Here is a 26,772-nt window from a genome sequence, read left to right on the forward strand (position 1 = left end):
ATAAAATGTGATATATTTTTTTTATTATAAATTTTGGTATCCAAAGCTTTATTTCACAGTCTAATAATATTCAAGATATTAAATAGATATAATATATTTCATAGTCACACAATAAAAGAATTTGTTTTAATCATAATCATAGCGATAAATATATGTAGGGGTATAAAAACAAGGTAAAATATATATATTGAAAAATATCGTTTAAACGATTTCGAAGTCGCTATATTTGACTTGGTTGTGGATACAAACGACATTCTCTTCTGGGTTTTTTGGTTGAGATATATTTTTGATGATCGAGGAAAATAATTTGGAAGTCTTAAAAGTATCATTATTGTCTCTAGATTCATCTATACAAGAAACATGCGTAATGGGATCTATATGATTATATAATATATATAAATATAAATTTTTTATTAAAATACTATATCTCTAAAAGTTTAATTGTATTTATATATCTATATTTTCAAGGAATTTTATGCTAATAAGATATATCACCCTAATCTCGCCCTGCCCCCTCTCCCAAAATAGATGGGGTAAGTTTATCTGGAATAAAGAAAAATAAGTAAATATCCTGTGTAGATGAATCTCCCAGATTTATACTATTCACTGAGTGCAATTTTTAAAATTGAAAATAGTGATTTTATCGGAATTGAATTCCAGCATGTAAAGAGTATGTACCTTATTAATTTAAAGCGATTTCGCTATATATTTATTATTTTATAAAAAAAATAATAACATAAAAATAACAATTTTCCAAAAGTTTTATGGGAATTCTATTCCGGTAAAATCATATTTTTAAATTTAAAAGGCGTCCATTGGTTTAAAATTGAGAAACTTCGAATTATCACCACGGATGAATTTAGGATTAGTTCCTATTCCACATAAACCTACAGCATATACAATATTCACGATAAACAAAATATTAAATGAAATATATATATTAAGTTAATAATCTTTTAAATAATGACTAAATAATTTTTTTAAATCGAATAAATATTTGAATAATTTAATAGATGTTTATTTAAAATGTTTTTTTTAACGTTTTCAGAAAAAAACATTTTATTAAATGAAAGTGTAAACCCAATTTTTTTCAAAATTTGTAACTCGGTCAAGGGTCTGCAATGGATAGACCTAAGGTCCTCCAATAAAATTTATTGGCAAAAAACCTCATAATGGTGCTTTTTCAAACTTAGAATCCTTACCGCGCGTATTTGTAGTCCTAAAAATAATTTATAAATAGTTTATTAAAATGACCACTCATTAAAGTTTCTAAAATCAAATGGGAGTGGAGATAAGTTTTTCCTATATAAGCGTAAGGGTGAATTTTATCATAGTTAGAAACGAAGTTAGAAGATGAGGGTATAATTAGTAAATTAAAACCGCTTTTTAAATTTATTAACTTAGAACTATCGATTTTTAATACTTTTATAATTCTATAAAAAAATTTACCTTATATTTTTATAAATGGTAACAAAAATTTGTAATTTATTTAATGTAAAATTAGAAATAATTGTCATTTTACGATTATTATATTAGAAAAGTGTACACAACTTTAACCTCAGATAAATTTTTGAATCTTATTTGGATAAGGTGTAAAGTTTTAAAGTTCTAAATCAATATGTTTGTATAATTTTGGGACCCTAGGAGTAATTTTATATAAAAGGTAAATGCCTATCTGAGAATTATAAAATTGGTCTTCCGAAATTTTAACCTAAATGTAAAATTATTAAATTTAAAAAAACCCAAAGACCTGCAAGTCCGACCCTAAATGGACCAAAAATGGCCTGATCTTAATAATTAGATATATGGGTTTAAAATTTTTTTAAATCCGGGCCAAGCTAATTTAAAAAAAATTAAATTATAGCATTTTTTTGTTATATAATATCCTTTTGCAATATCGCACTACTCCGGACCTAATTAATATTGAAAAAAACACTAAGTAACTAAAAGGTCTATATATCAATTGATCAATGGGAAATAATGTAGTGTTTAATATTTTCAAAAAAATGAAAACGTGCATAAATCTGTTAACATTAATCAAGCACAATCTAATTCACATTTATGTTTAATACGTGTTTATTAGCAATAGCGTCACTAGAGGTGAGGTATAGCGGCTCGAGCCCCCTGAAATATTTTGATTTTTTTTATATACCAAATGTAATTTTGATAATGTTTGCAAAAAAAGGTAATTTTGAAAATAAATTAAATAATTTTTTTTGAGCTCCCTGAGATTGTAAAGGCTAGTAACGTATTAGAGATCTGTAACGCACGGCCCGAGGGCTGGGAAAATGTTTGAAAAAGTGTAACGGCCCAAACAATTTGTTTATAAATGTTTTTGGGCCTGGCCGTACAAAAAAAATCAGGCAAGGCATCTCAAATCGCTGATTTTTAGCAAAATTTTAATAGGCCAGCCCGGGCACTAAAATGTTGTTATATTTTATTGAATTTTAAACTAATATTTGATAATAAATTACAAAATGCTTATCCTTTATATTTTAAGAGCTGTCCAACTAAAATATTAAATCTATAAATAATATGGGAAATTCACAAAAAATCAAAAAAATTATTTCTGAGATATGATCTAAGTAATAGACATTGCGAAAAAATTAAATATATATATGAATATTAAAATAGTGATGGCAGGAACAAAAATTTAAGAGACCGGAGAGAATTTTTCCTAAAATTTTAAAGAGCAGGTCCTGTATTTCTAAAATTTTAACAGGCCAGGATGGGTAAATTTTTCACGAGTCGGGCAACTTGTGAAACTAGGCTGAGATTTGTTCCCTATTATGAACTATAATACCCACTGCCGAATATTAATTTACTAATATATATTGTATATAGTTTTTTTTTCAAGCATCTATTCAAACATTGGGTATGAAATATAGGGAATATTTCATTACACATGTGTATTCTTAAAAACAAAGTTGCTGAATTATTAGTAACAAATCCGTAAATCTGATTTATTTTCCCTGATAAATTAATTTTTTACGTGGAATATAATATAAATGACATAAACTCACACCTCAATTTTATATTGTAACCGCGATTTATAATTATGATTACATATTCTTTTAATGTAACAAAGCTTAATAAATTTGCAATAAAATTATAACATAAGATTTCTAAAAATTCTGTACAATCCATATTCGTCATTTGATAATTTAATTATTGATTTTTTTTTTTAAAATGAATGTATATGCATTATATTCTAAAAGTTTCTGAAATTAAAAACAAAATACCATCTCAATAAAAGTTTATTTTGTTTTATAGAAAATGCTTTATAGCTAAATTATCTAAAGGTATAACTACTAGTTTACAAACTAGCTAGAGGCGTAGCTAAAGCAAGTTAAAAACTAGTTTGAAGCATATTTAAGTTAGTTTACACAGGAGCGGACTGGCCATAAGACCCGGTGGGCATTTTGCCCACAAGGCCATAAGAAAATGTCGATTTTTGAGGCCAATCAGAGTAAAATATCAAAATAGAGGCGATTAGAAAAAAATTATTATTATGTTCACATTATTTTCTCTTATCATTTATTTATTTTTAATTATCTCTATGATTTGAATATCACATTCCTTGAGAATTGTCATGTCGTTTACTATATTTTAATGCTTAATATATCAATAACGTCGCTTGACACTACACTTCATTACCACGTTCTTTCTTTGTTTTTTTTAAATGAAGTGTAAACGTTTTCGTTTAAGTAGAGTGAAAGCTAAGTTTTGATTAATTTATTATATTATATTCTTATACATTCATTTATTGTAGAAATAATATAGCAAACATTTCTTGATCTTAATTCATTGAAATCAAATAAAATCCAGGTCGATAAATCAGATAAAAGGATGGATGCTTGGATGAAACAGAATAATTTATCTAGCCAAAATAAGTTGAGAAGGCTGCAAAAAATAGGTGAGTTAAGGTGGTGGACACGTGAAAAAGTCCTTGGATATATGGTATAGAGAGTATGTAAATTTAAGACTCTAAGTACAGCTATAATATATTTCGAAATTTTTAAAATAATGAGGCCATTGTCATATCTTCAAACTAAAAAATTAGGTACTTTGTCAGCATGGAAAATGAAAGAAGATGCTAAATCTTCTGTATCATCGATTATTACATCGATTCAAAATAAAGCAATAAAATGGCTGCTAATTTAAATGAAACATTTTCATATTTTAGCTACTGGAGAGTATCTGAGTACAAAATGCTCTGTAAAAAGATCAAATAGGACGAGCGAAGAGAATATATAGTGAGAAATGCCAAGATGAACGTCCTCAAGAATCGATTGACCTTTATAGGTTCGAACTATTTCGTCCTATAATTGATCAAATTCCACTTTCTGCAAATTGAGAGCTTATCTTGAATGTGCAATATTTGCGTCCAAGACATTTTGATGAAATCAATAGTAAAGATATTTCTGAAAAGACTTTGGAAAAACTGGCACAATTGGCATATATATTGAGTGTTGAATTTCATAACTAATTATGTTCATTTGCCAGTGTAATCACATGTACAAGTGAGGAGTCAAATGAAGAAGATGGAATGTTACAATATGAAAATAAATCAGAGTATAATAATAAATGTATATGCGTGTATAATTCTTAAAATATACAATATGCATACAAGTGACACTAATTTATTTTTGGCATATGAATACATTTTAACTTTATCATTTACGCAGGATAATTGCGAGAAAGCATTTAGTAAATTAAAAATTATAAAAATAAGCTGGGAGCTAATATTGACCAAGAAAAATTAGAAGCGTTTTTAATGATGAAAGTTGAACGAGAACTATTAGCGTTAGTGTTGTTAAACGGCTCGTTTTGAGCCGATTTTTAAAAACGGCTAACTCAATATTTTAGCCAGAAAAATATTGCCTAAACCTCAAGATTTCTATAATATATGTGTATGACCCTTGTTCCTTCTATGAGCAAAATCTTCCAGCTTGGGTAATATTTTTCTGGATGAAGTATTGAGTTAGCCGTTTTTAAAAATTGGCTCAAAACGAGCCGTTTAACAACACTAATTAGCGTAGATTGAACTAGAAGATATTTCTGTATATTTGCGCAAAGGTTCAAAGTTAATGAGAGATTTATTAACGTAAAATTATATATTTTCTTAATTCTTTTATTAAAATCTTATTAATATTATTGATCGGTGCCTGATTTTATAAAAGTGCAGCAATTTTATTCTCTGTAATATTGTATAACTGCAATAATTTTATATTTATAATTAATTGATTTAATATATTGAGTATGCATTTTTTTTTGTATTTAACATGTGATGATTTGATTTTATAGTGCAATATCGTTGTAAATCTAATATAAAATATATATTTTAGATGAATATTATTTTATATAGGTAATGAATATGATTTTTATGCTTTTTTTTTAAATAAAATATATGATTATCGTATAATACTATTCTTTTTTTTTTTTACTAAAAATGTAAAACGTTTGAACTTATTTTCAAAAAATAAGAAGTTATAAAATCATGTAAATCAAAGAAGCCATTTAAGGGAACCAGGTTGAAGACTGGGCAAAAGCGGGCCGAAGGCCCGCAAAAAGGGGGCATATGGGCGAAGCCCCCATATAAATGAGGCCGCTATAAAAAATGCCCACGAGGCCGTAGTGTCGCCAGTCCGCCCCTGTTTTCAATCAGCTATTTTATAAATTTGTAAAAACCTTGACTGTAACAACTAGTTTAAAAGTTATTAGAAGCTTGGTTATATAGCTGGCTTAAAACTAACTAAATGATTAGTTATAACTAGTTTAAAAACTATCTGGAGACTTGTTTATTGTTAATAACTAGCTAGAATAGCTAAATATTTGGATATAGCTAGTTGAAAAATTAACTAGAGGCTTATCTATATCTAATTAAAAAATTAACTAGAGGCTTATCTATATCTAGTTTAAATTAGTTAGAACTTGGCTATAGTTCGAAAACTGGAAAGGCTTGTGTATATTTTATAAATAATTATTTAATAATTGGAAATAATTAAATATGTTAAAATCTACGCGACATACTTAGTAATCGAAATAAGAATCTAGTACCCACTTTTAAAATTTTTATAAACCAATTTTCAAATTTTCATAAACCGGTTCTAACAAAATGGCAAATAATTAATATATATGTATAGATGTTGTGTTATTAATTTTGTAGGGTTTACATATTGTTTAATTTTTTTTTGAAATTTAACATAATTGTCAAATTTTGAGAACCAAAACACATAATTTGAAATTTCAAATATTTAGAACAGGAATTTTATAGTCCAAGTTTCAAATGTGATTTTCAATTTTTATAAAATGAAATATTTTTTTATTTTATAATTGTAACTAAATTACAATTTATTTAAATAATAAAATATTTTACAATTTCTAAGAATAAATCATTCATCAAAAATTATCCAAATAATTTCTTATGACAAGATAATATCTTTTTTTTATAAAAAGTCTTTAAATAAGGAGAGAAATTCGAAACATATGAAATTAACTCGGAATATCTTAAGTTAAAAATATCCTAATGTATCAAAAATAAGCAGTGTGAACATAAATCTTGATAAAAAGTCTGAATATTTATATATCTCTTGAGGTTCTTGGTTAATTCAACAAGATCTATATTTAATATGAAAAGAAACTCGGTAATGCATGAATAATCCCACATGAAAAATCTTCTTCGATGTCAAGAAGTCATAGTGGTCCCATATGGACGTAAGTTTTTAAGAAGTGAAAGACCTGTGTGTTCGATATTAATTGGAAAGCTAGCGTTATTCAGTGTTATAGCTATAAATGTTTTGATTGTTTGCTATAGGGCACAGGATACTATCAGCTGCATTCAAGCAAGATAAACAATGTCTACCTTTAATCAACTGGTGTGAAACATCTAGCACAGTGATGTATCCGTATAATATATCATCCTAAACGAGGGCCAACCTCAATTCTTACATCATCCCTTAAAAACATCATTAAACTTTGAATGGTGTATAGATATAAGATAAAATAAAATTATAAGTCCCCTTCAAATATTAAGAAATAAGCTTTCCACTAAGGTATTGGCAAAACATATTACACTAGAAGATAGATATAGGGGAATACTAAAATACTGTGATAAATATCATATTATATATAGTCCATATTATCTCAACATTTTACAAAATTTGGGGAAAATTATCGAGTTACTATAAAAAATATGATCAACCATACATAGGAAGTGTGAAATATAAACACAAACTATTTCCACGATTAATTAAATGGTTCTTTTTTTGCAATTAATCTAATTATATGAATTTGAGTTACAACCCTGCTAAATATTCTTTGACACATTAGATGATTTTAGAGAACAAAAGGTTTATTTTAATTATATATAATGAAGATTTATACTTTTGATTAATTTCTATATAAAATAGAGGATATGGAGGAGGGTGGGGGTATTCAGATGCCATGAATTTTTAAAGTTCATTTCAAAATTTTAGAAATATACTACACCGATTTCTCATTTATATGCCAAAAACCAATGTTCAAATTATTTTACAATTTAGGATTTCTTTAATAAAGTTATTATATTCTAAAAACTGTAAATGTCCAACTTTTAAAAATAAACCTTAGTTTCGTTTTATAATGCTATAAATGGTGTAGATAAAATATATTAATATCGATTTGAGATGACACATTAGATTCGAATGGAGAATTTGCTTTTTATTTTCATTATATTTTCAAATAATAATAAATGTATGATATTTTTTAAATGAGTTATTGAAATCATGCAGGCCCGGCCCTAAGCCCGGGTATTTTAAATATTCTTGGGCTGGGCCCTAAAAAATTTTAAAAACATACCCTGGTCGGACCCAATATTTTAGTACCAAATATTTTAAATCGCCATTATTATCTATAAAAATTAAAAATAGAAATAATATAACTTAAAAAAAACCGGACAGGCCTGGAAATTTTTTCAAAAAAATGTTGGCTGCACTAATTTAAAAATTAAGAATAATAACAGAGGTGGGCGCAGACTTAATTTTTATTCACGGCCCACCCACTCACGGTGGCAATAAAAAAATTCACGTCCATTCACGCTTACCACTAAAAAATTTTCGACCCGACCCACCCGCTCACGAAAGGCTATTTTGATTTACGCCCATCACGCCCGAAAATTCACGGCGTTTTTAAACTATTGCTATAATTTTACAATTTTTTGAATTCATTCTATTTATTTCTCTAATTTCATAATCCATATTAATAACAAAAAATAAATACAATCTAGAAATCGAAATTTTTATAGAAGAATGCCCATCTTTTTTATTTCAATTGTGTACGCCTTTCCTTTAATTAGCGATTGGCTATAGAAAATAACTTTTCACTAGAAGCCCAACTTGCTGGGGCTAACAAAAAATTGCTCGCTGATTTTCTCAAAAAGGAAATAAATTTTCCTGCTTCCAAAACTTCAAAATATTGTCTTGTTATTTGTCTTGTGAGCGATGAATCTTTTAAGTTTATCCTCACCGCTTTCATCGGTAGATATTGATGCTTCATCAGAATTATCTAAAAATTCTCTAAATTTTTTATTTAAAATATACCATTTTTTATGAGTGTAGGATGAATTAGGAAAGTTATAAATGATAGTTGGTATTGACCAATTAGAATTTAAGGGTTTTTATGAGTTTAGGATAAATTAGAAAAGCTTTAAAGATAGTTAGCATTGACTTATACATATCATCTAATTTTATATCATTTCGTATTTTTAAGGTTGTTTTATATATATCATCCTTCTTCTATTAAAAACTTTAGACTTTTGAAATTCGGATCTAAAATTAAGCCTACCTTATGTAGTGGTTGCATAGTTCTGTTTTCTAAGGTTTTGATTATTATTGTATCACGTTCAGATGGTTAACAAAATTTTACAAATTTTTGTTTCCATAATAAGCTTCATTTATTGTGGGACGAGAATCTGCGCTCAGATTATCCCAGCATTCTTTAAATATTGATTAAAATTTATCTAACTCGTTTATGATGTTAATATCAATTGTGGCTAATCTATTAAATTCTTGCTTGCTAAACATGTGCCCCTGTATTTTAGAATATAATTTTAAGAAATTATGTATCACAATCTCGTTATTACATCTTGTTCAAGAGTGTGGCTTAGCTTGTTATTAGCTGTAGATTGTTTGAAATATTGAACTATTTTTTTTACACCATTTATAGGCTATTTCAATTAAACAATTGTCAAAAATATATGCATAATGTTATTTAGCATATGGCATATACATGCTTAAGTTTCGTCATCTTTGAATGCACTTATAAGATTTGCTCCGTTATCAGTAACACAACTATATATTTATTTAAATAATTTTCTACTTCTGTGTATTCTTCTAAAATTGAATTGACTACACTTTTAATATTGACGTCTGCTTTCATTTCCCTTGTGGCCAAAATAAGTATTTTTAATTCAAAATCCTTAATGATAATATGTAATGTAATGGTTAAAAATTTTATAGTCATCCGTCCAAAAATTAGTGGTTATGGACAAGTAATTATTATTTATCATGCTTTTAATCTTAATTTTAATTTCATCGTATATTTCTGGAGCTAAGTATTTATGAGAGTTTTCCGGCTCACAAGTATATCTTTTATTTTTTTTTGTACATATGTAACACCAACATTTATTAACTCTTGACCTAACTTATAAAATCCTTCACTTTCGATCTTTAAAAATAAAATATAACTGACTTTTCTGTAAAAGGGTTAAGGAAAATTTAGCAAAAAGTCTAGCGATAAAAAACCTAAAAATAGAACTAAGGCATAATACCGGATTTGTTTATAAAATGCGGAAGATATTTTGTTTTCAAAAATTATTCTTTTTTAAAAAAGAACTCAAATAGATCAGAAAATATATATTATAATTATAAAATAGCAAATAAAAAAACAATTTTAAAAATTAAAATTTTCGTGATTCAAAAATTTATGTTCACGCCCGATAACGCCCGGGAAAAAATTAGGAAGGCCCGACACGCCCAGTCACGCCTAATAATTTAAAATTTATTTACACTCACGCCGTGACACGGGGTCACGCGTAGTTTCACGGCCAGCGCCCATCTCTAATAACCAATGTTATTTGCAAAATTTAATTGGAATAAAGGAGAACATATTTTTAAACGTTTAATTTAACAAAAAAAATTACAATGATTAGATTTATAACAATTGAACAAACATACTTAAAATATTTTTATCATCCGATTCCTAAAAAGAAATTAGAGTTCACTAAAATTTCCTATTTGTAGTAGTTTGTAAATTAATTAAATATGTCCCAAAATAAATTCCAACTTTATTAGAGTATAATATTTATATTATACAAATAAAATCTAAATGGTGTGGAATTTTCATCCTATAAATGACAAAATCAATATAATAAATTAACTCCGAATTGCTAGTAACGACTTTATAAATTATTCATAAGATCTATAATTTAAATAATTTATGTTTAGGAATTAGACAGGATAACAAATAACATTTTATTACCTTGTAAGCTGTAACGAGTTAGTTCCGAAAAAAATATTATATTATTTTTCATACAACCTTCCATTAAAATATTTTAAATAATTAATACTATTGCGTTGTGAATTAACTGTACGTTTTCATTTTTTATGAGATCTATATAACGATAATCAATAGTTTTTTAAATGTTGTAATACTATTCATTGTGATTAAAAAAAATCTTTGCGCACATAACCCAATCAATAACTCCTAAATTTATTTAAGAATCATAAATCAAAAATTTCATCCCATAAAATTTATTGGATAATCTTAGGCTTATTGGGAAGAAACGCATGGGGTGGAGGATTATAATGGAAAAAGGTTGGCTTAATATGATATTTATGAAAACAGGCTAATTTATTGGAGTGAACCCCACTTTGATATGCCAAATTTTTGTTAATCAAATGGAATTTTTTTTTTATAATTAAAACCAAATTATTCGGTTTATAGATACAATGGTTAAATGAGAAAGAAATCAAAAATTATTCAATATTCGATTCGGTTATTTGTTATTCGATTAAATTATTATTCGATTAGATTTGTTATTTGATTTGATTCTAAATAAATGAATAAGAATAACAAAATATTCGCTTTGAAAAATGTAAATCGAATATGAATATGAATATTAATATAAAATTTCTTTTGATTGTAAAATTATTCTTTATTCACAGCTCGTTCACTCATCTACAAAATAATAAAAAGAATGGCTCTCTCCTACAATATTTTAGGAGCTATGAATATTTTTGTGAAATGTAAAATTTTTGCAATTTTACCCAGTACCCAGGGTAAGATGACTAAGTACTTAAGTAAAGTGGTTAAAATAAAATCGAACACAACTTTATTGTTTTATCAAACAGAATTGGTATTTATTTATTCCTTTTAACTATAAAAAACTTAATACAATGAAGAAATTAAAATTAGCACCGATAGGGTTTTAAGCACATTTCTTCATCTTTATTTCCAAAATTTTTATTACATATAATACAAACTATTTATTAATGATCATTTGCTTGAATTTTTTATATAGATTATAGGTTAATTTGAAAATTCTTTTTTAATACCTTTAATCAGACGAAACATTTTAATCGTTTTACACATTGCAGCTTTGCTCTAACATATTATTTATATTAAAATATCGTTATTCAATAATTGACAAATTAATTGTATAAAATTAAATTACTTGTAACAATTAACAATGTAATATCTTTAATCATATATTATATAGTTATTGCTTGACATCTATTAAACTATAAATGTCCAATAATTTTTATTTTATAACGAAGACTTTATAGAACATCTGTAGAAAATAAATTATTTTAGATCATTCGAATAAATCGATTTTGCTAAAAGCAAAATATACCAGAATGTAATTTAATAATTTATAGATTAAGATATATTCTTACTATATATATTAAACCAGGGAGATTCTAAAAGATAAATATAGAAAAGAAATTATTTATAAAAATACACCTTTACACCAAATTTAAGGTCTTTATGCTCGAAGGCTAAAAAGGTATTCTCATTTACATTGTTGCCCAGTCAATCACCTAACCTCAATCTCCCCTGCTACAAGTATTTGATCCATACAAAAGTGAATAGCTCACTTTGTGGATAGATCAAGAACTTTAATGGGGGGAGCAGTTATACTATAAATTTTTTCAAAACTTCGTTTTTAATTTACCCATTTAAACAATTCATAATAAAAATGTTTTATCTATAATATACCATTTTTTAAGTTTCTTTTTGATTCTGTAAATCAAATTAAATTAGATTAAGATATCTTTTGAATTAACGGGTTAAAAATTGATTAAATATAAGAAGTCTTGATTTTTTTCCCCCAATTGTAAAAATCGCTGGTTTATGGTCGGACTATCTTTGAGAATAATTATTACAGTTATATTCAAGATAGATGAAATAGCATTCATTTATTTTGCTGTGAATTTAGTCCTTAATTTTATTTGTAAAAATTGCATTTGAAATCTAACCTTTTATTTAATATTTTTGTTTTTTTTAAATATCTTTTATATTTTCAGGGTTTTTCTGTTATCTATATATATAATCACCGTAATCAAGAAATGAACGTTTTCGTATAATCTTAATGTTAATTTTTATTTTTTCTATCAACTTTCCTATCTTCTTAATGTTAAATAAATCGATGGAGACTATATATCTCTTTTGTACATCACGGGATTCGAACCTATGACTTAACGTTTTACCGGCAAACGTTCTTCCACTCAACCACCTTTTATATTAAATTTTGTAATATAATCTTCTTATATATGTTATTATTTTGCTATTAACATTTTTTTCAATTAATTTATATAATTTAGATCTTATAGTGTTTATATTCAAAGTAAAATTTATTAATTTTTATAAAATTATTTTTATATTACAATTTAGATTTAGCAAATAAATTTAAATTATTTACCACCCATATGGCAGTAAAATATCTCAGCCACAATATGGGATCTCTGCAAATAGTATAAAATACCTATTTATCAATATCTTCCCATGCCAGAACCTCCCTCACTAATCCTAAATACTTATTACAATTTAGATTTAACAAATAAATTTAAATTATATTTAGCCAATTGAAAAATAAACATTTATCTCATATTACCACCCCAAAATATGCCAGTATAAAAATTTTATCTCAACAACAATATTTGAACTCTGGAAATGACATACAATACCAATTTATCAATATCTACCCTACATTTTTGATTATAATTTCATATATTTTACGCTAAATTTAATAAAATGAATAAATAATCACTTGTCATTTTTTTTTATAAAAAATTGTATTTAAAAAAAATTTCATAAAGATTTTTATTATTCCCTTCATTCTTGACGAGTTATCAACTAGTATTATAAAATAGATAAATGATTGCATGTAAAAATAAGAAATTTTTATTCCTGAAAAAGTTTATAAATATTGAGAGTTTAAACCATTTAGGAGGGAGGGTGGGGCACTATGGGACCTCATTTTTTAAAATATCCTACTTCGATCTTATTTATTCTGAAATCTTTTTCTCATATAATATTAATATTAGGTTCTTCATTATTAAGGGATTTGTGAATAAACAGCTTAGAATATGAATCAGATATTTATGCAATATATGAGACCTAAGGACCAGAAATTTTTTAGAAAATTCTTTAATTTTCTATAAAACTATTTTTAAAATACATCAATCAAATTTCAGAAATTCCGAGACGGCTATAAGTAATCAAGAATAAGAAATCTGGATCGGAAAACAGTTTTCTAAAAGGAGTTCGGGCCGGGCATGAAAATCAATTTTTTTGCAAATTAGGGCTGGTTGCAGAAATATAAATAATTTGTTATAAACACAAATTAAGCATAATTTATATTATATAAATACTTTTTGTTGCAATATGTAAATTTACTTTGAAATAAAATCGAGAAAAAGGAAGTAATATTCAAATTGACTTTTAAACAGAGAAACGAAACGAATTATTATATTATTTGAGTACAGACGATGTAAATGAATAGTGTAGAAAAGTAAATATAATCGAGGATATTTTACTTGTTATGAATTTGCGAACATAATTTTTAATCTTTTAATTTTTCTTATATTAATTTATTTTTTTATTTTTTATTATGATTTATTTAATTACAATTCATATTAATTAATAAAGTATAAGTTGTTAATTTATTTATGCTATTTATTTGTATTCTCTAAATTCACAACTACAACACTTTTTTAAATTACAATTCACTTTTAACTATATAATATGGCATAAAAATCAAAAAAAATATTCAACAAAATTTCGTTTTGGAAACAAAAGGGTCTTTATCACATCTATAAAAAAATATAACGTTATAGTTTCCTGAGATTAAGCAAATAGCAAAAAAATCTCTCTATTATTATATTATTTCTCTGGCATTATTTATAGCGAATTGACCAATTCTTGACTAGTCTAAAATTCGCTTTCGCCATAACGATAAGTAAAACTCGATAAACAATTACTATTTTTTTATTATGATAATATATTTATAAAGCCATATTGGTATTGGCTAAGATGGCAGCTATTAATTCACGAAAAATTTTTAATAAAATAAAGTTGATATTAAATATGGAGTTCTGCTTAGGTGAAATAAAATTTATAACCTATGCTGAGACACACGTACAGGTAAAATTTAGGCTTAATATCATATAACTCAAATAAAATTGACCATCATATTATGCTAGTGGTTTATTAAGTTTTATCTTTAATTATGGCTATATTCAGACCAATCAGGGTTTTGATCTAGATAAAATCACATCTCTAAATAATTAAATTTATATAAATATGTATAGAAGAGCCAGAAAATATTATGAGCAGGGCAGGGGTTATGTAAACACTCAGATTATCTTCTAGATTAGTAAACTCTAATTGTTAATTTTTTTGTCAAAAATGTAAAGCTATAATATGTATATGTGGCTATAAATATTTTTTATATTGCATTGCATATTAAGATTTAATGTCATAATAATAACAATTTAACTCTTAAAAGTAACTATTCCAAATTCTGCAATTTTTCAAAAAATATATAATAGAAGTTTTATTTATCTAATTTACATTTATTTATCACATTCAACAGCAGAAATAAATACTGAACTAATTTATCTATGAATTAATATCTCCCCAATGAAATTCCTGTGTACGCGCCTCCTAATATATAAAATCAATTTTAATATTTAAGATGTGATCAAAATTTTTGATTTTTAAATTTTTTTATAATATTTTTTTACATAAATAACTATTTTATAACTAATAAATAATTTTTCTTTGCAAAAATTATAATAGGCTTCACCACATGCATTGTGACACAATCTTCCTTAGGTATGGCTCATACTTCCTCTAAATTTTTCTGTGGTAAAATTATAATAAATATTTTATAACTTTACTATATGATGCAAAGTAAAAGTATGCAAGTACAAGGGGAACAAAATGAGGATTATCAAGTAGTTTAGATTTAATTGAAATTTGCCTCTTAGGGTTCGCGTGATCCTCTGTAATCTCCACCACTCAATCCAAACCATTCATAAATTTAAATTATAAATTTTATATTATATATTTTACTATGATCCCTTTATTGACGTCTATAACGAATCAACTCAATATTTTAAAAAAGATTTTCTTATATAAGATGGCCTGCTTAAAACATTTTTAAAAAATTAATAATATATACCATAAATATTATATTAATAGGTGTAATTATATATTATTTATAAGCATTTACTTGACAATTCTGAGCTGGTTTGGATGTAATATAATTGATCTGAGAAATATAATTGCTTTGTATCTTGGCCATTTTCAAAACAATTCTTTTTTTTAGTGTCAACAATATTAATGGAATTTTTCTTGGAATTCAAACTATCGTAAATGAAGTTGATCTTAGAATTTTCGGAACATTGCGAGTGGTCATTAAGAAGTCTTAGAGTCACCTTCTTGTGTTGATATTTATTAGAACCATGCATTTTAACGGGATTAAATTTTAAGGATTGATTAGTTTCCCTACTTTTAGGTGACTCAGCTGATAGAGTTGATAGATTTTTACTTAAAATTTGTTTAGTTGGTTTTAATTTCCATTTTTTCCAGGATTTTAGAAAGAAAGAAGATCTACTATTACTGTTAAAAGTTTTATGCTTAGATCTATTTTTGATGGGAAATCCAGCGAAACTAATCATACCTGCCGAGTTTTGAGAAGACGAATGGATAAAGGGTCTTATTTCATGGTTATCTTTACTTTTAGGTATTCTATTTCCCGAAACCTTTGAATGCCCATGATTGGATTTAAAAAATGAAACCGATTTAGACAATACGTTTTCTCTGTTAAAACAAGGTAAAACTGCTTTAAACTCTTTTCTAAAGTTCTCATTCATCCATGCGTATATCATGGGATTGTAACAGGTAGAACTCATCGCAATTACATGGCACACAAAAAATATTAGCACAAAATATTTCCACTCAATTATTTTTAGCCGTAATCCACTGACCACGTGAATTAAATTAATTGGAAGCCAACAAAATGCGAATATGGCCACCATAGCTATCAACATTCGGTTCGTTCTATCTTTCCTTTTCAATTCTTCTTTTTCACGTTTTCGATTCCTTGTAAGTGCTCTCGATTTTGTTTCAACCCTTTCCCCAATTTTTGCCGATACCTTGATATAACAATACGCTATAACACACAATGGCACAAAGTATTGGAACATCAATGTGGTAAAAGAGTATATTCTTTCCAGTCCATCAAATGGCCAATTTTCTTCGCAATGTAAATATATGCCATTATCACTGGGTTTGAGTTTCATAAATATAGCGAGAGGAGCAACTAACGTTATAGATAAGCACCATATACCAAGAATTATGATAAAACATAAAGTCTTACTTTTGCGTGTTGCAAAGGGGTGAAACATGACTTGATATCTATCTAAAGCTATGGCTGTTAAAGTTAGTGTTGATATGTAAACCGCGCAGCCTTGAACCATAGGTACAAGATGACATAATGCCTTACCAAAAATCCATGAATCCAAAAATGCCGACAACGGTGTAAATGGCACCGCTATAAAATTCATGATTAAATCGGACGCAGCTAAATTTGTTATAAATATGTTGGTCGGCGTTTGCATAAAAGTGTTCCGAGAAACAACATATAATACCAAAGAGTTTCCCGAGACTGCTACTATAAATATAGCGAAATATATGAAATAAAATGCAATTTGAATCAAGGGATTCTGTGAGAGAGCATACGGGTAATCTATAGCTTTATCACTATTTGATAAATATGGGTCAAAATTTACCGAATTTCGGGTAAAATTATTGTTCAATATTTGTAATCCTCTATAAGAGTCATTAAAGTTATATTTTTGTAAATTCTTCGAATATATCGATGCTAGTTTATTAATAAAATGAATATTTTTTGATACACTGGAATAATTAAAACTCGAAGGTAACATAGATTAGAACCGCTTTGGTGATAATGGAATGATTATATATAATGTGTTCTCAAGAATGTGGGAAATTATGTTCAAGGAATAATATGTGGGCTGATAAAACGAATAGTTTTCTATTCCATGTAATTATGGAATTTTTTTTAATATCAAATCCAAATTTTTGAGCGACAGAACCAACATCCGCTTATTCTATAATCAATAAAAAAAGTAAATTGAAATAAAGCTTCATATCTCCATTAAGATTCTTGATTCTAAATTGTTTAATTTTAAATGAATTGTTAATATTATATAATAATACAAATTTGTTTTAGTCGAATATTTCGGTATAACTTTTAAACCATTCCATTTAAAAAAATAATTATTATCTTTATTATAATAGGTCTTGCATATACATCGACTAACTCATTCATTCTTAAAAAAAATTATTTGAATATTAAATATATACAAGTATTTATAAAAAAAAATTTTTAAACTTTACAATTATGCCTAATATTATTCAATCATTAAAATTTTGAAATTATTGATTTTATTAAAACTTCAATTTTTTTTTAAAAAAATGGATAATATTTTTAAGCTCATAATTAGAGTATTAATTATAGTGTTTTATATTTTATCTAAGCGTTGTTATTATCCATAATATAATGATAAGAGAAATTTATTAGGAGCGAAGGTTTTCGTTTTTATCATTCTTAACTATTTTATGCATTTGTACATAATATGCTGAATGCATTAATTTGCTATCATTACTAAAACATTTTCTTATTTTGCTTGTTTGTCTTTTTTTGGAAATGGTAGGGGATTCATTATCCTTTCATATTGAACCGCCCCCCCCCCTCTTCCCAATCGTTGCCTATGATTTGAACAAACGATTAAGCCAATTTTGCATCAAAGGAAATATTAAAATAATAATTAGATGATTTTTATAAAAACTGATTCCTATATTTGTTTAAACTTTACCCCTCTTTAACATTGGCAGGTAGGAACAGTAGGGTATACGTCAATTTTACATAAAAAGGAAATATTAATAGAGAGATCTATAATTTTTTGTTTATTCTTTGTAATAGGTTAATAAGATCTATAATATATTATAATATCTAAATATGAGTATAATACTCCATTAACATGTCTATCGACTTTAGCACATATTGTTTTATATATACTTTGCTAATCAATAAATACTTGAAACAACCTAGATAGGGACTTAAATAAAAAATATACCAATCAGGACATGATGCATGGCAATCAATTTTCTATCTAATTGAGGCATTATCGTAATCCCCTGAGCTTAAATTTAATTTTAAAAAAATAATCTTTATTGAGAAAATGATCAAAAATATGCTCATAATCAGAAAAGCGCTCAAATTATTGAGAGCTCAAAATATGACAAGAAGTTGGAAGAAGGGGGATTATAAGTTCAGTAACAACTTATACTGAAAATAACTATTTTTTTTACCTGCGAAAATATTTCTCCTCATGTCGGGGCGTGGCCTGATTTTATCAATGGAAAGAAATATATTTCAAACTAAAATAAATTTAAATATTGTGAAATAATTCTGATTATTTAATGATATATTTTTTTCTATTTAATATCATATGAAAAAAATTACGAAACATTTAATAAATTAAATTGATTTAAACCAATTTCCAGTTATAATTAAGAAAGAGTAACAAACCATTTATATCAGGATTTAGTCGCGTTCTTCGTTATCTAAAAATGTGGCTGCCAGTTTTGCTAAATGCTTGCTAAATAAGCCGGTAGAGTAAAGTTGATCTTTAAGATAACAGAAAATTTTAGTTAACATGAGCGAACGTTAACTATTCCCGAACCGATGAGGTAAATTTAATTAATTATAACCGATATATTTAACTTTATACTATTCCCAATATAGTTTTATTAACTATATTTGGTATGACAAAATATTTTTTTCTTGTTTTTTCAAATTTAATTTTAACTAATTGTGTGTATTTGTTGGTTGAGGTTAGTAAAAAAAACCAATTAAATGATAAATTATTTAATTCTATCTGAAAAAATATTAGTATTTTGTATATTTTAGATTTGCTAAAAGTTACTTTTTGTTATTTTTGAATGTATTATAGTTAATTAATAGTTACATTTTCCCAAAATTTTTTATTACAGATTATTTTATAAATGAATTATAACTTACCATTTTCACTATATTTAGTATACAAAATAATTTAAAGATTTATACATTTTAATCAAAAGAATTTTAATGAAAAACAATTTAAATAAAGAAATAATTTGACTGAAAAAAATGTATAACGTAATTATTTTTCATAAAAATTTGTTTATATTGCATTTTTGTTAGAGCCTAACAATATTCTATTTCCAAAATTTATGACTAAAAGGAGTATGAATATTCCTTTATAATAAGCTCCCCTAGCAGATATTCAACAAACGCTTTAGATAAGTTAAACTCAATTTTATATATAGAAAAGATAATAATGAGCTTCGGTTATTCAATTCTGATCTATTGAGAAATAGTATGTAAATATTTAATTTTAAAATATAACTATTTATTTTTGTCATTATACATTTCAAAAAATATAAACAATTACAATTTCTGGTATAACGGCTCGATTTGAGCCAATTTTTAAAAACATACGTCTAATTCAATACTTTAGCCCGAAAAATATTGCTAATCCTCGAGATTAAATGTCCAAATTTTTCTACTATCGATGAGCAAAATTTTCAGGCTTGCTTAATATCTTTCTAAGGGAAATATCGAATTAGCCATTTTTAATAATTGATTAAAATTGAGCAGTTTAACAACACTAATTTCTAGTTACATTTCATTAACAATATTTATTTAAAAAGCAGTTATATTTAAATATATTTACTGAAAGATATATACTAAATATAAATATTTAACATAATTTATAAAAAACGTAAAAAATCTACATCTCATTTAGCATGTCACCCTAACAACAAAACTTTCCACTTTTCCCAAGGTTGAACCATTGCCAATATTTAAACTTCCATTTTCTATGAACATTTTATTCTCAATTCATTCAAATATAATCAAACTCATATTATTATTTTTATATAAAAATTACAAAATTGATTACTTTTCATTCACATTTAAAATAATATATTACTTCAAGCGTTTTTTCTAACACAATGCAGGCCGTGTTCTGGTTTTCTTATTTTTGAAACTTATTTCTGTTTAGATTAACCTATTCAGATTTTGAACAAGGACATACTATTCTTATTTTGTTTTAAGTCTGTACTGAATCTAAATAGCCTCTTCCTTTTTATTCTGGTTAGAAGAATCTATAAAGACGGTTACATAGATTTTTGTTTAGAAATAAGATGAGTCAGGGACACGGCCTAAACGTTTCTGCCCAATTTGTAAGCAATATCAAGATACTTTCTTTATATATATTGTATTTTTTTGAAAAATTGAAGCTTCCTATAACAAAACATCATGAAATAGAAAGATGAATATTATTTGAGATTTGGTTTACAATAACGAAAGTTAGATAGAGTTCTCTATAGCGAGACTTCACTGCATAGCATTTAATTTTTTGACAACTCCTTGCCATTCAGATCACTTTTTAAAATCTTTTCTTGCTTTTTTTTAAAATTCATTTTTTAATTGTGATATTCAATTAAGGTGAAAGAAAGAATAGATATGAAAAAAAATTTCGGGCAGTCCAAAGAGCTAATATTCAATTTATGATATTACGGCCCGTCCCGGACTCTGTAAGATTCTAGGGAAAATATTTTAATTTCAATATTATGATTAAATTTTATTAATAGTACACATATATCTTATTCCTTCATATTTTCTTCAAACCAAGAAAAGGATTATCTATTTTATTAAAAATTGATGGCATTGAGAGTATCTGCTACTTTTTTTAATCCAGGGGGTTTATATTTTCATTGCACGTCAGGAATAAAATCAATACAATTGAGAAAAAATATCAGGATATTTTATTTTTGAAGAAAAATTCAAATAAGCATTATGTGCACAAAACTATCGCTTATTGTATTTATACAATATTAATTATCCTTTTTTTAAATTTTAAATATTTAAGCAATGTTTTGAAAATGTTAAAATAGTTACTTAGTTAGTATGCAATTCAGAAAAAATTTAATATATAACAATTTATCAGAAAAAATTAATTGCGATTGTAATCAAGCTTATAATGTTTTTTATTTTGAACCATAAATCAATTCTTATTAATAATTTAATACTCGATTTAAAAATTTTTTATTCTGAAAATTATTATTAAATCAAAAAATCACATTGTGAACCCTTTCTCAAAGGCTTCCATCATTAGTAGGTTGGGGGGGGGGGGGTTAACACAGGATCATCGATAAAATTATCAGAGGCTTTTTTAAGATTATTAATCAACCTTTTTGAGGGTCATCTACATAGTGAAGACTCAAATAAAAAATACAATCTGGGTTTTAAATCAGATTCGTTATTTTACGCCAATAAAAATTTAATATGATAGCATTAAAATCTTATGTGAATTTTAAAAGCTTGATTAGTAAGGTTTTTTTTAACTGAAGCATGTCTTTTTTATTTAAAGTCAAAAGACTTGAGAGATTTCTGATAGATAATTCGAATCCTAAATTATCGCTCCAAATGGCATTTTGTAAAATATTAAGGTCTATGATTTATTACCCAGTTGTAATATTTTATTTATTTTTCTTTGGGTCACTTGTTTGATTTGATATCTTATCATTAAATTTCTTTTAGTAGATCTATATATTTTCATATTTGTGAGATTTTTCTCTTTGATTCAACTGATTCAAATTGAAAGATTATAAAACATTAATGTCAAAATTCCATGGCTAAATAAAGTTTACTATATAAATCGCTAAAATATTTTACTTCCACGCATTGATTAAATTTTATTAATAATGTAAGAGATTTATTTATTTTTATATAATTAAGATTTTAAATATCCATTCATTGAAAATATGACAAATAAGTTTATGTTTAGACCAGGTTGACACACTGATAAGTACAAAGCTTTAATATCATATTTTTTATTGTATAACTTAATCTAAATATTATATATTGATATATGTGATTTATACTATCTTGATAATTTTAATTTACTCAAAATTAACCATTATTTTTTATATCTAAATTTGTATAAAAAAAGAATAGAGTTTAATTCAAGATAAAAAAAAAGTATTGGGAATGTATTGGTTTTAATATCGATATATAAAAATGGTGATAAAACTACGATACATTCTAAAACATTGCCGATATTCCTTTGATGAATGCAAAAAAACACATATCAGATATAGTATCGCGATGCTTTAACAATTTTGTATATAAGAGTATATTATAAAATATAACAAATATTTTTGTGTAACATATTTCTATATCTTCTTATTAATTATCTGCCCATATAAAATTGTAAAAATGATGGTATAATAATTTTGTGAAAAGAAAAATCCATAATTATAGTGATAATTTATAACAAAATAAAAAATGACACCCCAGTGTTACCTTCATTTTTTTAATATAAAAAGAACATACCTCGTTTAAATTTCATAAATGAATAGCGGATACGATTTATTTTTAAGCCTCTTATATGTTAATAATCTTCCTTTTTTTAATAAAAAAAATGTTCCCATTAGAAGAGGAGGAAGGATAAATGTTACTTCAGTCTTCGCGCTAATGGGAGGAAATATATAGATTATTTAAAATTATAAATAAAAATTAACCAATTAAATATAAGGCTTATCATTATATTTACTATATTTAAAATATAAGATTTTTGCTTATAAAATTAAGAACATATGGCTTAATTCGAAATAAATCAGAATTTTGAACCGAATCGCGAAACCGAAGTATAACGTTATAATTTTTTGAACTATACCCGTAAATGGGCCATTATAGAAAATTTTTTAAAGAGAGAACAATTATGTTCGTACATGTTCCAGTTCATAATGATTTTTGAAATTTATAAATTTATTTTAAATGATTCGTATTTTAAAATTAATTTTCTTTTACAAATCAAGGGCATCGCCAGGAATTTTTTTAATATCGGGAGTAGGATGGGGAAGAGGAGGGGGGGGGGGTGTAATTTTTAAAAATTTTTTAAAAATTTTTAGAGCATCTTAAATTTTGCAAATGAAGGGCTAGGGGCTAAATAATTTCCAATTACTAATACCTAAATATCCTGTAAATTAATTCGAAATTCAATTTTATGCACAGACGCTGAGAAATTTTTTCTAAAAATTTGGTTCCACCATTTTTGGAATCTGCTGAAAGGGCTAAAAATAGTGAGAATAATACTATGAATCACTTGAATATAAATATTTGCTGAAAATATTTTGAACAAAAATGAAAATTTTTTGAGCATTTAAAATGTTTACAAATTTATAAGATCGCACCAAATCATGGCAGAAAGAGTTGGCCCTCTTTTTGCCGAATCTCGAAAATTAGGTAAATTGGATGAAATCTAGAACAACACCAATATTTAATGTCAGTTTTTGATTCTTCTTAAAGAAAAAAATGTTCTTTCACTTGTGCATATGCTATTGCATATAGTGGTCAAGATATATGATAATTTTGATTGAACCAACATCTTTTCATTTATTTTACTTTAAGAATTACCCCAAAGGGTATTATTGTTAAAAATCTTAATTTCGCGGATTTTAAAAAACTGATAACTTAATAATTTAGTCAAAAATATTACCTATAAGCCTCAAAGTTTCGGTAAAAGTTAGCCTAAGGTTTTGACTCTCCTTAGAAACGTGGAATAGTAATATTTTTGACTAAATCTAGGTGCTTTTTAATATCGGCTAAATAGAAGTTTTTAGTAACACTAAAAAATAGAGATAGGATAAAGAGAATTATTTTATAATATTCTTCTACTGCTCCTATAATACCTGAACGATGAGATGGTTGCAAGTCAAGGTATGCAAATATAAAATTAATAGGAATTTCTTATATTTTGAACTCAGCAATCATAATATCCCCCGCTGGCTACGCGCCTGACAAATTTATATATGGTTATTTTACATTTGTTATTACTTATGGATGTTTCATAATAAACTAAAGAAATTCAATTTATTTTCTTTAACTTTTGTTTGTTGCAGTTTTAAGATTTTTTTATTAGATTACTAAAAGCGAATAAATAATATGATACATAGCAGAGGAAGGGCAAAGTGAAATTCCTTTCTAAAATTTGCCTGTTCTCGCAAATATCGTTTTAGGCTAATAACCCCCCCTCCTTACCACCCCATTCCCTCTCCTACAAAAATTTATACAATATATCATTAGATATAAACAAAAATTTGAAATAAAAATTAGTATAAGTTAATGAAAATAACGACTTTCAATTTTTAGGAAAATTTTTTTTTATAAAAAAAGTAAAAAACCTAAATTATATTAATAAAAATCTAACATAGCAAAAGCCTAGCAAAATCCTGACCTATGATATGATAACTAATTTTAAAAGTCAAAAACTTATAGGAATCGAAAGAACAGATGGATTTATAAACCGAAATGAACCTATATGATTTGTTTAAAAATAACGAGAATAGAACTAAACTGTTTAAAATTTTTAAACTGAAAACCGGAATGGGGCTGAATTATTATGCTTATCTGTTCGATATCCTGAACACTATATAACTAATCTCTTTATATATCTTATAATTGTATGTTATGTTCCTACTTAACCTTATTAAATGTTTTGACACAAATAAATTATTCTACTTTTTCTGTTTGGCAAGAGGGAGTAGATGTCTGTAATTCGCCGTGTTAAGTAAAATAAAACAATAGTAATTTATTCTTTTTTTGTCATTCTTTTTATAAAAGATAAGGAAATAAATTTAATACTTTTTTGTAATATAAATGGCAATTGTTTTCCCATATGGCAAAATTTATACAACCAACCAAGCTATTTTTGAGAATGAGTCATATAATAAATCTAATTTTATTTTCGAGTTTATATTTTATGTTTGCTACTATGCTATGCGGCATATTTGAGAATCAATAAAATCTAAAAAATTGGAATACTAAGTAATGTTAAATGTATTAATATTAAAATTATATAAGATATATTTTGCCAATTTACTTATTAAATATTTAATTGAATAAAAATGTAATAAAATTAATTTTAAAAAACGAATATTATTATTTTAACTTAAGTTATTGGTAAGTCGATGTTTTAGACAAGCCCATAAAAATCATATCAATAATATTCAGCAAATAATATTATAAATATAAAATAAACATAATAGAAATTTATATATATGAATTGTCATAAAAAAATAAAAAGGAACCAACTTATGCCATAATTGCTTATTTTTCAATTAGAATTGTACTTCTAATACTATAAAATTTTAAAAAGGTAAATTTATAAAGTTATTACACATTCCATTGGGATAGAGGGGGGGGGGGGGTATTAGAAAGCACAATGCCATCAAATTCTCATCCATAGTTAATGTTCTGTTTTACTTCTTTTGAAATTGTTTTTGACATTATAAATATTTTAAGTTTACAGTAATCAGTATCTAATCAATGTACACGATGATAAAATAAGTGAAAGTCTACATTGCGCGTGTCAAGCAGGAATTTATAATTTAAAGATATCTAAATCAGTGTAAAACTAGAGCCCATAAAAATGGTAAAGAAATGCTATACCTCTGAAAACCAAACAGAGAAAATACTCTTTTTTTGTCAAATAAATCATGCATGTGCCTTAGCAAAATTGTTTACGAGTAGCTAGACATTATGGAATAAGTCATTTTTCCATTATTAATATGATTATTCAATAGTGCAAAGCTGCCTATTTCCACAAAATTTTAGGCTTCTAAATAAAAAATGTTAAAACTATACCAATAAATTACTTCTCAATGGATAAGCAATTTCTTCATTAAAGTATTGGTTAAAAGCATAATATCTCATAAAATAAAATAAAAGAACTGTATATAATATTTTTTTTTACCTTAAACATGCAGAATTAGGTCTTTATAAAATTTATAAATTTTAAGAAAAATATGGAAAGATATCTTTTTTTTAAGAAATTTATAATAAACTACATTATTGATCAAATCAAATAAATAATAATAAAATGTTATTTATATAGTAAAAATTTTTATTTTTTACAACTTACAATAGATGGTACATTATAAAATATTTATAAATTTATAAAAAATTATCTCTTATATAAAAAATTATATAATATTTATATTGTAATTGTCTCGGGTATTATTGAATACATTTAATGTTCTATTTTCAGGTAATATAATAAGTGATCAAATAAAATCGATTATTTATAA

At 25.6% G+C, this 26,772-nt stretch overlaps 1 protein-coding gene across 3 annotated transcripts; it reads right to left on the reverse strand.

Moving 5' to 3' along the window:
* Position 1: 1 nt before the first annotated feature.
* Positions 2-26,529, reverse strand: LOC135926555 (neuropeptide Y receptor type 2-like). Of its 3 annotated transcripts, none has more exons than XM_065462473.1 (3): positions 26,439-26,529; positions 15,779-17,743; positions 2-374 (listed from the first exon to the last, which is right to left on the reverse strand). In XM_065462473.1, the coding sequence occupies exons 2-3, from the start codon at positions 17,493-17,495 to the stop codon at positions 202-204; spliced, it is 1,890 nt and encodes a 629-aa protein (XP_065318545.1). In that variant the 5' UTR covers positions 17,496-17,743; positions 26,439-26,529; the 3' UTR covers positions 2-201. The 3 variants fall into 3 exon arrangements, with proteins under 3 accessions (XP_065318545.1, XP_065318546.1, XP_065318547.1); XM_065462474.1 differs by having other exon boundaries at positions 15,779-17,681; positions 26,439-26,521; XM_065462475.1 differs by lacking the exon at positions 2-374 and adding an exon at positions 15,127-15,406.
* Between the last annotated feature and the right edge of the window lie 243 nt (positions 26,530-26,772).

The sequence above is a fragment of the Gordionus sp. m RMFG-2023 genome, chromosome 3 (genome assembly GCF_954871325.1).
Source record: "Gordionus sp. m RMFG-2023 chromosome 3, tfGorSpeb1-WG-v2, whole genome shotgun sequence".
NCBI classification, from domain to species: domain Eukaryota; kingdom Metazoa; phylum Nematomorpha; class Gordioida; order Chordodea; family Parachordodidae; genus Gordionus; species Gordionus sp. m RMFG-2023.